The sequence below is a fragment of the Rhinolophus sinicus genome, chromosome 1 (assembly GCF_057876585.1).
Source record: "Rhinolophus sinicus isolate RSI-liver-muscle chromosome 1, RSI-T2T, whole genome shotgun sequence".
Classification (NCBI taxonomy): domain Eukaryota; kingdom Metazoa; phylum Chordata; class Mammalia; order Chiroptera; family Rhinolophidae; genus Rhinolophus; species Rhinolophus sinicus.
In genome coordinates, this window is record NC_142501.1 from 105,022,551 (window position 1) to 105,035,989 (window position 13,439).

Here is a 13,439-nt window from a genome sequence, read left to right on the forward strand (position 1 = left end):
GCTGGGCGCTGTATTAAATCCTAGATCATCTGACACACAAACACACTTGAAGGATATAATATTATCCTTGTTTCATATCAGGAAATATATTTAACGATGATCAGTAATGTTCCCAAGGTCACGCACGTGACACATAGGAAAGACAGGCGTTAAACCCCGTCTTGTGTGACTTGAAATCCCATTTCTTTTTTCTTCATTACACACCTATGACTTGTGTTCATTAAATAAAATGTTTATTCGGTGAAAGTTGTCTTTCTCCCTTCTACTCAACCAAAAAAATGAAAACATCAAAATAGACTAGAAATAAAAAAAGAAAAAAACTGATGAATGTCTGGTAGTGGTCATTCATAGTCATATCGGGAAATTCCAGTGACATCAGTATTCTCCCAAGAAAACAGTTTAAAGCAGAGTCATCCAAAAGACAAAATCAACTCCTATTTGTGTTTAATGTGCAAAGTTTCAGGAAAATTGTATGCAAAGTAGAGGTTAAAAAAACTATCAGAGAGACTAAGTCCAACGTTGTATCATAAACTAAAAGTTAGAGCCCTTACTATACAAAACCAGTAAAGTTAACATGAACACCCATTAGCTAACATACGATCATACGAACAAAAACTCCTTGACAAATAGCATCAGCGAATATTATAAATAAATATGAATATGAATCCTGCAGGATACGCTTCTTCCTCTTGCCAAGTCAGAATAATTGCTTTTCAACCCAACAGATGATGTGTTGGTATTTTTCACTATATAATTATAAGTTAATCCTCTTCTTATTGATTGAATCTGACACGAGCGATTGTTACCACTCTAGAATAATACTAAGGTTAAGAAAAAGAGAAGAAACAACTATACCTTCGTATCCGATCGCCTGCATTTATGTTTGCATCTTTCTTTATTAAAAATTCCACCATTTCCTCATTGTTTGTATGTGTAGCACGTATAAATGGTGTGCAACCAGACTGTAAAACAGAGAAGCAATTTATTGAAATTACATATTTCTAAGCTGAATTTTAAAACTCAAAAAAATCCTCTGAACTTAAACATACACTAAGAATAGGGAATAAAGAGCAGCCCCCTGTGCTGTGATCAGCTGCTCCTTCCCTTTAAAATACCCTCCTTCTACGTCCCCAGCAGATGAACTGCAAGCTCATTCCCCAGAACTCCCTTCAAACACTGACAGGCCCAACGTTCCAAGAATCTTTGCTCCAATCAAAGCCTCTATCGTAGTATAACTGCAGTTATTTTATTCTTCCCCATCTGAACCGAGAGCCTTTGAGGGCAGGGGCTATATTTCATTTCTGTAACTACAAACTCTAAAACACAGTAGTAAGTGCGTTCAGTATTTTTATTGAACTGATAACTTAAATGTTTATCTCTGGAGTAGTGTTTTTTAAATTATATTCCAAAGAATATGTACTTCACCAGAAGTTCTTCCTACTGAGCCCCAGTAGGAAGATTCCAGGAAGATTATCTCTGTGTGAGAAATATTACAAAACTGTGATTTATATGCCTATTACTAAAGAAATATTTCACTTTTGCTTAATTCCGATTTGACAACATTTTTCTGTGGCAAACAGAAACGTTTGAGAAAAGATAGAATTTCAGGGACACAGTTTTGAGAGCTTTCCAACAGAGGTGAAGTTTTCTCCAGCTTATAGAGACGCGCTTGCTTCTCTTGAATCAATGCTCTCAGGACCCAGATGTCACGTTCAGGCTCTCTTGCTCCAAAAGGATCACTAAGGGAATGGACTTTAAGTTAAAAAGACTCAGGCTCCAAATGAACTTTGATTGCTTATGACTAAATGGCCCAGGACTTCTCTGCGATAGGAAGATGATAGATTTTTAACTTAGCTGTCGGAAAGCTCAATATGAATTTTCGTCTCCGTTATAATGATAATAGTGGGACGCTAACGGATACCTACTTTTTGAAAAAAAATATGCTTTTTACCTCCTGTTCCATTTCAATTGCTACTTAAAATTATTTCATATTTTAGGAAAAATATAAATCAGAAATGAAACTATCATAGCTTATCAATCAACGTTTTAGTACTGATTCATATAGATTATTTTTAGCATAATGAAAGTGACTAAATCACTTGCATTTTTAAGGAACAATTTAAGGAGAAAGGTATAAAACTATCTGCAATATGCATAAACTCTCCAACTATAACTACGATTAAACTAATAAAACATATAGACATTGTAAAGGGACTGTTATTATATATGGGACATATAAAGAGAAAGGGTTTCAAAAAAACTTAGGAACTCTAACTTGAAAAATCCAATCGTTCTAAAGAGACTAACATAAATAGACATAATAAGTCAAGATAGACTGTCTTGAAAATCTTGAAATGTTTATCAAAATAAGAGTTCTGACAATTAAGTTTGAGACTTTGCCACCGTGCATTTACATTGGCAGCGCTGTACAAACAGTTCACTACGGTTTCATAACCTTGGTATGCCGATGTCTCAGAGATGTGCTTGTGTCGACCTGTGGCGGTGTCTTGCTGAGTGGTGCTCATCATTGTGGTTGCGTGTTTTTGTGTGCTGTCGTGAGAATGTCTGAGCTACACACATTAGAGCAACTCATAAACATTAAACTTCTTGTTAAACTTGGCAAGAGTGGAAGTGAAATCAGGGACATTGTAGTCCAAGTTTATGGGAATAATGCCATGAAGAAAACGGCAGTGTACAAATGGGTTAAATGTTTTTCTGAGGGGAGAAAACGCACCACCGATAAAGAGAGATCAGCGTCGCCAGTAACGAGCAGAACTGAGGAAAACACTGCAAAAATTCATCGACTTGTGCACCAAAATTGATCGCTGACTGTGAGAAGCAGAGCAGAGCAAGAAACCATCAATAGAGAAACAGTTAGGACAATCTGAACTGAAAATCTTCGCATAGGAAAGGTGGGTGCAAAAATGGTCCCGAAGGAGCTCACTGATGAACAAAAGCAAAGGAGAGTCAAATTTGCCAAGACATTTTTGAGAGTCAAGATGATGTTTTGGGCCGTGTTATCACTAGTGAGGAAACAAACATGAGTGTACCAATAAGACCCTGAAACAGAGCGTCAAAGTGCACAACGGAAGTCAGCAAATTCTCCACAATCAAAACAGTTCCATCAGTCCAAACCTAGAGTCAAAACAATGTCGCTAACCTTTTTCGATATCACAGGGATGACTCATTATGAATTTGTACCAACTGGATAAACAGTTAACCAAGTTCTTGATTTGGAACTGTTGAAAGGCTGCGTGAAAAAGTTAAACAAAAACGACCTGAACTTATCGACAACAATTCATGGCTCTTCCATCACGACAATGCACCAGCTCACAGGGCATTTTCTGTGAGAATGTTTTTAGCTGGTAAACAAATAACTGTATCAGAAACCCACCCTACTCACCTGATGTGGCTCCCAATGCCTTCTCTCTTTACCCGAAGTGAAAGAAAATATTGAAAGGAAGACATTTTGATGACACTCAGTTTATCAAGGATAATACGATGACAGTTCTGATGGCCAATCCAGACAAAACGTTCCAAAATTGCTTTGAAGGGTTGACTAGGTGCTGGCGTCGCTTCATAGCTTCCCAGGGATAGTACTTCGAGTGTAACCATAGTGACATTCAGCAATGAGGTATGTAGTACTTTTTCTAGAATGATTTTGCGAACTTAATTGTCAGACCTCGTGTACTATAAGACAGGAATCATAACCTCCAGTGCTAACGGAGGCAAAGTAGTTGACTCAAGTAAGAGAAGAACGCAGGGGAGGCCAGTAGCGAACGAGAGAACACATGTCTCATGTAAGAGGTGCAGCATAGTCAAGGCTCAAGGGGGACTAGGTTTGATTCTGTAAGAGATTCTTGACATTCAGATTGCTGTGTGAGTCTCCAAAATTGTCAATATTGACTCAACATATGGAGGAAACTAAACATACCCAGAGGACACATTTTGTCTATAGCTGACATGGGATTTTATATTTGCTCTTTCCAAATGGTCGTGTATAATGTGCATATTTGTATGTAAAAGAGTTCCTTTCTTTGGTATCATCCTCGTGTGCTTTATCAAAAACTTGGGCACCGACATGCAACGAAAACTGTCATTTAGACTCATTTTACCCACTTGAATAATTTTCCCAATACTTATTCAAACCACAGTCTATTTGTACTTATTTTTCACAGATTGTTAATCCAATGGAAAATTACTCATAGAACCACTGAAACTAAAGTTTTGAAATGGTTCCCATCTATATTGGTACGAACTTCAGGCTCTTGATGTTTTGATGTTTAAACCTGCCATCCTGATTATGCCAGGGCTCTAGGAACTTAACAGACATACTGAGACAGTCTATCGCACAGCTTCAACTAAAAGGAAAGTTCACGATTTCCTACTATTGCAGGAAAACCCTGCTGGTAATAAACATTTATTGAGCAAACGATTTGCGCATGCACTAAGATGCTAAATTCTTAAAGGGTCATATGCTACTTGTTAGTAGACTACCCATCAGCAAATTTCTAAAGATTCTCTGAGCGCCAGTGAATGAGTAATGACTGAAAGGAAACAGGTGAACTTCTTTAAGCCAGCAGATATCGCCAGTGATACTCCCTTTCACTGCTTGAGCCCACAGGTAAAGACAGTTCAAAGTCAGGCCAAGAGTGTTGGAAAGAAGAGAGCTGAAGGAAGTGTCCATCCCAAACTGAACCTCTTCTAGAGAGTTCTTACGTTTTTGAAATCTGTGAAGTGATACATTACACTTATCCATTTAGTGGTTTTGAACCAAGAGTTGTGTCTGAATTTATTAGATCCAGGACTTATTAGATTTACTCAGTCAAAACTTTCAGGGAAGAGCCCAGGCCTGTAAATGTTTGCACAGTTCCTCAAGTGACTGTGATTCGCCAGAACAATTCTAGCTGAGATCTACTGCAGTACCGATCACTTCAGTCTGTTCTTTCGCCTACGTGGCCAATTCCCTCGGTCATTTGAGGATTCGGACAAATAACAGAAAAGTGTAAGAGACATGTCAATTATCCAAACTGCACATCATTTCCTGGGTTGGAGTGGAAAAAAGACTAATCCACTCAAAATGCAACTGGATTTCATTATTGATAATTCTCCATCAAGACATCTAGATTGCACGGCAGAGTTTAGAGTCTTAATCTAGGTGGCTCTTTCCGCCAAAATAAGATTGTATGTCAGTTAATTATCTGTCCCTTCCTCCTGTTTGCCACTTACTCGCCACCATTCACTGAAATCTTGTGGCCTCAGTGTCCTCCTCGAATCTATCTCCAGGCAAGCTTACCTCTCACTAACTCTCTCTCCTCAACTAAGGATTGCTATCCCCGAAAACTGGACAGCCCCTTGCCTAAACATAGAAATTAATGGGAAAAATAACTAAGAACCTCTCTGGTATTTCCCCTCCCTGGCCAAATTTCCAAGTCAGTCTGCACCGTTCCTCTGAGTGCTCTCTCCTTTTCCCTCTTAAGCTTTGGCCAATGAGAGCTAAATCACCTTCATATAAATCACCTTTTTATAACATAGGAACATGTGAAGAGCATGAAGATTTCCGTGAAATTGTGAAATTTTTCTGTTAGTTTTAGTTTTAAGAGAAAGCCTATTGCCAAGGCGAATTTTGCTTTCCTGCATTGTTTTCCATTAGTTGGTCAAAAACTCAGACAGAAAAACAATATTGGAAAAAGACAGTTTTCCCAGTGACAAACTGTGTTTTTACAAATATTTGCCATAAGCACATAAAAGACAGGTGTGCCTTCTACGACTTCTTTAGTAGTATCAGCATGTAAAGTGCAATCTTCGGCAACTAAGTTCAAAATGTTTTCATTCAGGGAACTGCCTGAATTGCAAACAAGTGAAATTGACCCTACCGGTGTCAACCTAGAGCATTCCTGCCGGGGTCGCAGTGGCGAGAGGTGATGTACGTCCAGGAGCAAAAGCGCGTGAACGCGGCCCCATCACCTCCTCCCTCTGTACACCTGCAACCCGCCCAGGACCTGCATGAGGCTGAGCAGGAGCCCCACTCCGAGGTGGAGACCCTGAGAGGGGCCGTGGCTGGCAGAGGGGTTCTGAGCACAGGCAGCTGTCTTTGCTAGATGCCCAGACGTGACTGACCCTCCTGCGCAGTCTTCAGAAACCTGGGGTCCTGGGGTGCCAGGGTCCTGTGGCCTGCTGCTTCCCCTCCCCCACATGCACACCGCCAGCTCCCCCTGCCGGGTACCAGGTCTCCATTCCTCCTCCCACCCATCCCCAGCAGCGCCCATGTCCTAAGGCTCTGCCTGCACAGAAGCCACCCCCTCATCACTTCCCTCCCCCCAGAACTTCAGTGCTTGGTGGGCTCTGAGCCTGGCACCCACTTCCACGCAGAACAGCAAGTGCTTCCTTCTGGGGTGGAATGGGAGCTGGGAGGCAGAGCTGGGCCCTTTCCTTAGACACCCCATTTCCCAGCCTCCCTGACTTGGCTTTGGAGTTGTTTCCGTGGTGACGGGGCCTGATGTACAGTATGCAATACATACCTACTAGAAATGCAATGCTTGTGGCTAAAGAGACGTGTATTGCAAATATTGGGTAAATACGCCTGTTGATCGATACCTTGTCAGTTGCTTCTATATCTGCCCGGTGTTGCAGCAGCTTTGCGGCAATGGCTGTGTTCCCAACCAGGACCGCGTAGTGCAAAGCGGTGCAGCCACACTCGTCCTTTATATTGGGATCAGCTCCGTTTTCCAGCAGGAAACTCGCACACTCCTCTTCCTGGGCCTGTACGGCCTGTGGATTATACCCAGAAATAGACGGTCAATTCTGGGAATTCAAAGTAGATATTCCACAACTTTCCCCAATTAGTTCTAAGTAATCAGGACAAGTTCATTTTCATTCTAAATCATTCAGTCCGTCTGGTGTGGACATAGCTGGCTACCACGTACCTTCATCAGAGCTGTCAGCTTCTTGTTGTCTTGGAGATTCAGCTTGCATTTCCTCTCTATTAACAGAGTCACCACTCCCAGGCGACCACAGTCACAGGCCAGATGCAGAGCGGTCCTATGAGGGTGACAAGGCTTTTAAGGACATTACAGGGCACTGTCTCAAACATGCAATTCCTCACGTAACTGTGAACGTGAGATGCTATTCCTAGGCCTTCTAAACCAATGTGGAGTTTGCTTCTGCACAAGGACAATATTTACTGGCTCTTGTCACTCACCACATGAATGAAAGAGCAGCCTATGTGAGTAAGAGAGGACATGACCCGGGGATTCAGCTCAACATGGGTTTGATCCCACTTCAGCTCTGTCACTTGTTAGCTATCCCTTCGCCTTTGTGGGCCTCGATTTCCTCAGCAACAAAATGGGCATAAAAACAGTAGTCACCTCACAGGACACAGGACTTTGCTGTGCATCTATGCTCAACTGACATCTATGCAAAGAGTTGGCTACACACTTCCTACCACAAAACACAGCTGAATAATTGTTAGATAATATGATTATAGTGGTTACTATTACTACTACTTCGCAAAGACAACCTGTCGATTAAGCAAAATGACATCACTCTAAATACCTTGCAAATATGTTTTAAGGATTAGAAAGGACACTGTATGGCAGTGATTCTAAGATACTAGTTTCTCAATTTTAACACCTCTGACTTTGGAAGACAGTTTATAATTCAGAATGTCTTGTAACTATGATTGGCAGCCACTTAAAACCTTTCTTATTGGTACACACAAGAGTGGACACCCTGCCGTCCATGGCACCTTAAATGGAGGGAAATAATTGTACATACAAAAGACCTATTGTGTTCTAGTCCTGCACTTCCCATTGAAATCAATGCTGGTTCTTAAAACCACTGTGGGGAAAGAGGACTCAAATAACAAAACAGAAGAAGACAAGTTTTTAAAAGTAATTCTTATTTTGATTTTCAAGAAACTTGAAGCCAAAGGAAACTCAGGATTCAAATGAACAGGGAGGGCTCATTTTATTCAATATTTAGTGTTATAGATTATATGAAAATCAGATGTTTCCGTTGATCACTATGAGTATTTGTACACTTTCAAAGTGGCCGGTTTGGTTACCTTTTACAACGTCCTAACTGCAGAAATCCTTTGTTTGAAAGGAGGAAGCAAAAGGTCCCATTGAGATTAGCTTCTAATGCTTCCACGTCAAATTTTTCATTTGGCTCATACAGGTCAACAGAAACATTTTAAGGGTGAAAAGAGCCTGAGAGACAGATTGAAAAGGGCCTGAGTAGACTACTTCTGGTACATACTAGGTATTCAGGTTAGAGTTGATGAACAAATGGGTGAAAATAATGGATAACTACCAATGGAGAGTTCAATAATTTTAAGGAAAAAATTTACACAGTAAAGCAATACTTCTGCAATAGTAATAATCACTTTTATTTGCTATTTTTGATTTCTGATTTTCATAAGGACCCAGCTGAAAAGAGTAATGAAAAATCATGCACATATTATAGGCAATCAAACTATATGTAATAACAAAACATAAGCGTATATAAAAATATATATGCATGAACTCGAAAGGCAAGGAAAAAGGTTCCCTTTACTCCTGAAGGGGCGAAAAGTTGCCCGAAAATGCCAGTCTTTAAAAATGTAAAAAATGAAATAAAATAGAAAATTATTTTCATCTGCGCAAGATTCGTATTCCTGAAATCAATGAAATGTCCCCCTGGATTATTTCACTAATAATAAGCTTTTTCTTGAATTTCTATATATGTTCATTGTAGAAATCAGATTTTTTTAAAAGGAAACAAAAATTTCACTTATAATACAAATGCTCAGCTATCACTTTTATCCCAATTTGCACATGTTTTCAGCTAACATAAGATACTAATCTGTTTGTGTGTGTGTGTGTTTGTGTGTGTGTAATGAAACCGATTTATTTTCTCGCTTCCGATCTATCCCAGTATATCTTTGCACGTCAACATACATCTATTATCTATACCACCTTCAATGGTTGTATATTATTTCACGGTATGCATGCACTGCTTATGTGAGTAATTTATAATGCATTGCTGTTTTTAAGTAGTGCTGAGAAAAATAAATTGTATGTAACTTACCTAATCATTTCGTAAAGATACTTGAGTATTTGGAATTGACGGGTAAAGGCAACTATATTTTTTAAACGTGGTCCTGATCACCAAGTGGCCCACTTGAAAAGCCAAAAGCAAGTTAAACTTGAAGCAGCAGTGTAAGTGCCGTGGCTCCTCTCCTTCACACGCTTTGTGGACGGAAAGGGGAATTTTGTTTCTCTTTTACCTTAAATCCCTTTTCTCACTATAAACACGAACTATATCCCCAGTGTCCGTTGGTCACTTGTAGGTACACACACATAGCTGTACACTGATGCAAAATGGATGCTGGGTTGTATGGGAAGAATGTTTAGCCCACAAGTCGACCTATGATGGGAAGTTTCTTTCTCGTTACGCACTTTTCTATAGGATATGACAATATGTCTGAAATTGTGAACATCAAAAATAAAATGCTGTGAATACTGAGTTCATGTCCATCACAGATATTTAGTTAAATGCCTTTGAACGTGTCAGTAGAGCGCTCTGTAAGGGGAATGATGAGTGGGTCCCAAGTGTTTATTTCTGCTGCCCGCAGAGTCCACCTGGGCCCTGGACCCCAGGTAGGGTCCCCACCCCGGGGAAGACAGCCCAGCGCCCTGGGTGACAGGAGGGCTGGCATCACCTGGATGAGCCCCGGCAGGTGAGCCCCTCTCCCAGGTCCCCGCCTCCCCGGGGCCGCCTGTGGCCACCGGCCTCGCAGCCCTCTCACCGCTTCTGCCTGTCTCTGCCATTCAAGCGTCCCGGACGGAGCAAGAGAAGCCTCTGCACTTCCGGGACGTCCCCGCTGCAGGCGGCTCTGTGGATCTTCCTGAGATCCTTCCTTTCGATTTGGTAGCTCCCGCTACCCTCAGTCTTCTTGACAGCACCATGGCGCTGCGAGCTGTTTTTGGATTCCAAGGGCGCCACGCGACTCTCATGCCTCGAGTGAACACCCTCCTTCCTGGCCGAGCCTAAGGGCGTCGCAAGCCCCTCAGCACCACTCATGCTTTTCAGTCCGCTGAGCCCAAACAGCAGTACACTCAGGAGCCGTCAACTGCCTCTCCCACCAGATCCCAGCAGGACAGTGAGGCGGTTTGGAACCTCTCGGCCCAGAATGCCTGTAACCGAGCAACCGGGCCAGGTCAGAGCTGATGTCACTGGCAGGTGCACAGAAGCCTAAGGTGCAAGGGCACCCAGAGCTCACGGGCAAGGCCCAGGCGTCTCACATCTCAGAGGCACTTGGAGGCAGCGCTGGGTTCCCTTCAGACCCTGCTGGGCTTTGGCCCAGTCTTTTGCTGGGTCACGTGGGGAAAATGAAACAGGAAATTTCATTTCCTGAATTAGAAAACCAGATATGTAAGAGGCAGAGAACTTAGGAGAAGCAAAAAACGTAAATGAGAAAAAAGAAAAAACTTATGTACTGTAAAAGTGTGAAATCTATTGATTTCTAGCAATAAAATGGAAAAGCACTTAAGAGTTTGGTTTCCAAAGATAACCCTTTTGTCTTTTCAAATGTTCTATTTTGAACCTCTTAATCTATGAAACATCTTTAGAAAAATAATTACCTTAGACTAGAAAGCTACTTTAGAAAGTTAAAGTATAATTTGTATTTATGTGCTTCTTGAATAAGGCCTGTGAACACAGACATCTATTGATTTGTTCCTTTTGACATGAGATTTCACCAATTTATGCCATCTGGAATGGCCAGAAAAGATCTCTCTTTCCATTCTTTTAGTTGGCAGCGTGTTCACTTGTCAGTCTGTTACAACTGTACCAGTATTATTACAGCTGCCCTTTGATTTTCGTATACTTTTTTTGCAACCCACCTTAAATTTGTCATTTAAATCCTTCAACTGTCTTTCCAAAGTTAATCAGATCATGAATAACCACACTGCTACTGACAGTTCATTTTTGGCAGTGTCACAACATTCATCTGGCCAATGATTTTGCCAATGTTTGTGTATTTAATCATATTTTTGTCCTTATAAAATTGTGTGGCATTTACCAACACCGAGAAGCATAGATCATATAAACGTAATACAATTATTAAACTTGGACATCATTAGATATTCTGAGCAAAATCCTTACATCAAGTGAAATAATCAAATTAAAGAAAAAATAGAAACCCTTAGAAATAAATCTTGGGAGATTATAGCTGAAAATCAAGGATAAATCAGTACTAACTTTGACAACTTTCTTGGGATGAAACCCTTACATTATAACACGGTAAGACTAATATGATGTTTTTCTGCTTTTAAGTTGCATATACATTTGAACCTAAAATGCTATGAACTAGTAAACTAGTGACCTAGTAAACGTAATAACTATGTAAGCTTGCCATCCAGTAGAAAAGTATCTACTGTCTTCCCGGTCTGTCATTTCAGAAGGAAAGAATCCAATTTTTGCTATTGTGTTTTTCTGAGTTTTCAGAAATGGATTACAGCAGAGCAAGACTATTTCTGAGGCTCTAGGAGACTATTTTGGCCCTTTGCTCACAAGCACTGAGTCCAGGTTTTGGGTAGTGCTTCTATACACTTTTACCTGCCAGGTAGTATATATGGCTGTTTCCAAGTGGAGGAAGCTTTAGACCTTCAAAATTTGACAAGTGACGATTCCTACATCACACAATATTTTACTCTTGATGAAGTTATGGTCCCAGGGTTATGGTTATTGTTACAGAAACTCTTGACTACTGGCATAAACATGCTAGGACAAAGAGTGGACAAACGTCTGGCCGATTTGGAAAACAAAGACTATGTAGATAAAATTCTTGCAGAGTTTTGGTTATGAGAATATGTGCACTATATGGAAGATAACAGACAAGATGTACGTGACAAGAATGCTTTTAGAAACAGACTTTCCAATTTCGTACGTATGATATTACTATTTCATCATCACATGAAATCATTTCTTCCCGGGCCTTCGTTCAGACCACAGGTATTTCTTTTTCAACTCAAAAGAAGATACCGCTATTGCAGTTAACAAGGCTTGGCCGAAAAGTGTGAATTTCCCTTAATGGTGTATAAACTGGCATTCATGTATTTTGATCAGTATACTGCAGTAATAGACAACACTATTCGAAATGTCATTGTCACATCAACAGCTATGTCCCTTGTTTCCTGAGTGTTAATTCCTCCTCCACTGTGTTCCTTGTGGGTAACTTTGCCATTGCTTCTGTGATTGTGGGAGTAACCAATTCCATGGCATTCTGGAGCGTCCGTCTTGTTTCCATACCCATGATTAATCTTGCCATTTATACAAGATTCTCTTTCCATTTTTCTGCACACAGTTCCTATGCGTTAGTCTACAATGTGAAGCCCTCGGTGAACCATAGGAAGTGAGTGTTGTGTGTGCTAGGCCACCCACTGTTACAAAGTGCTACTTTCCTAGTAATCCGGGTGAGTGCTTTATCAGCAGCTAAAGCATAGGACTGCAGGACCTTTTGAAGATGTTGTTTCTTGTTATGGTATTTGGGGTTGCTTGTGGCCGAATTTTTATTCCAGTATTTTTAGCCTCTTTTTTTTTTTTTTTTGAAGGTTTGTTTGAATATCAACTAGCAAATCAAAGACCAAGTATAGAATTCCTGATTGCCTCCAATTCATTCTGATAAAAACGCATAATTATGAATAGGGTAACAGGGGGATCACTGCATAAATTATATAAATGTGTAACCATTATGCTGTATGCCTGAAACTGACATAAATAATATTGAATATCAACTGTAATGGAAAAAAAATAGATAATTAAAAAAACAAAGAATAGTCAGTAAACTAAAAACAAAGGCATGTTTTCTTCACTTGAAAAATCCCATTTTAAAATGTTATTTAAAATATCCTGAGAAAAATTAGTCTTACATTAAAATACCTTTACTAAATTAGGAAGTGTCACTTTTATTATGATCTATAGAATCAAGTAAAAAGTATAACTTTCCAGTTATTCTTTTCCTTCTATTTCTTCTTTCGATGTTTATACCTGGAACTCAAGTATTTTACATGTGATAGTACAAATGAAATATTATTTTCATTGTACCTTCCCACATGCATTATCATGTAAAATTTCAATTTATTTCTCTCCCATTCTGGCTCTTTGCTATGCATTTGCTTCACGGTGTATTTTGATGAACTCAAGTTTTAAAGTTTTGAAATCCAATTTATCTTCTTCTTTTATTTCTTTTTCTTCTTTGTGTTTGATAGTGCTTTCTGTGCCCTAAGAAAATTTTGCCTATTCCTAGATTATGAAAAAAAATTACCTCTGTATTCTTCTCAAAGCTAATGGTTTTTACTTTACATTTGATCCATAGATCTGTGTTTGGTGGGAAGTATGGATAGAGATTAATTTTCTTTCCATAATAGTTATCTAGCTGTCCCAGCATCATTAGT

General features: G+C 39.9%; 1 protein-coding gene and 1 pseudogene across 13 annotated transcripts in view; one reads left to right on the forward strand and one right to left on the reverse strand.

Moving 5' to 3' along the window:
• The window catches only part of LOC141570044 (ankyrin repeat domain-containing protein 26-like), a 99,293-nt gene that overhangs the window by 43,353 nt on the left and 42,501 nt on the right, over positions 1-13,439 (reverse strand). For 9 of the 13 annotated variants that reach the window (XR_016022701.1, XR_016018397.1, XR_016018021.1 and 6 more), the window contains exons 1-4: positions 9,791-10,080; positions 6,927-7,041; positions 6,598-6,771; positions 856-962 (exon numbers count right to left, since the gene is read on the reverse strand). Coding sequence is in view for 10 of the 13 variants with exons in the window: in XM_074325051.2 (XP_074181152.2) it covers positions 856-962; positions 6,598-6,771; positions 6,927-7,041; positions 9,791-10,065 (671 nt within the window). In the remaining 3 variants the exon portion in view is untranslated. Of the gene's footprint in view, positions 1-855; positions 963-6,597; positions 6,772-6,926; positions 7,042-9,790; positions 10,081-13,439 lie in introns of those variants that run through there. The other 4 variants (XM_088795839.1, XM_088796042.1, XM_088796202.1 and 1 more) reach the window with 2 other exon arrangements.
• LOC148759152 (patched domain-containing protein 3 pseudogene) lies at positions 10,175-12,667 on the forward strand (annotated as a pseudogene).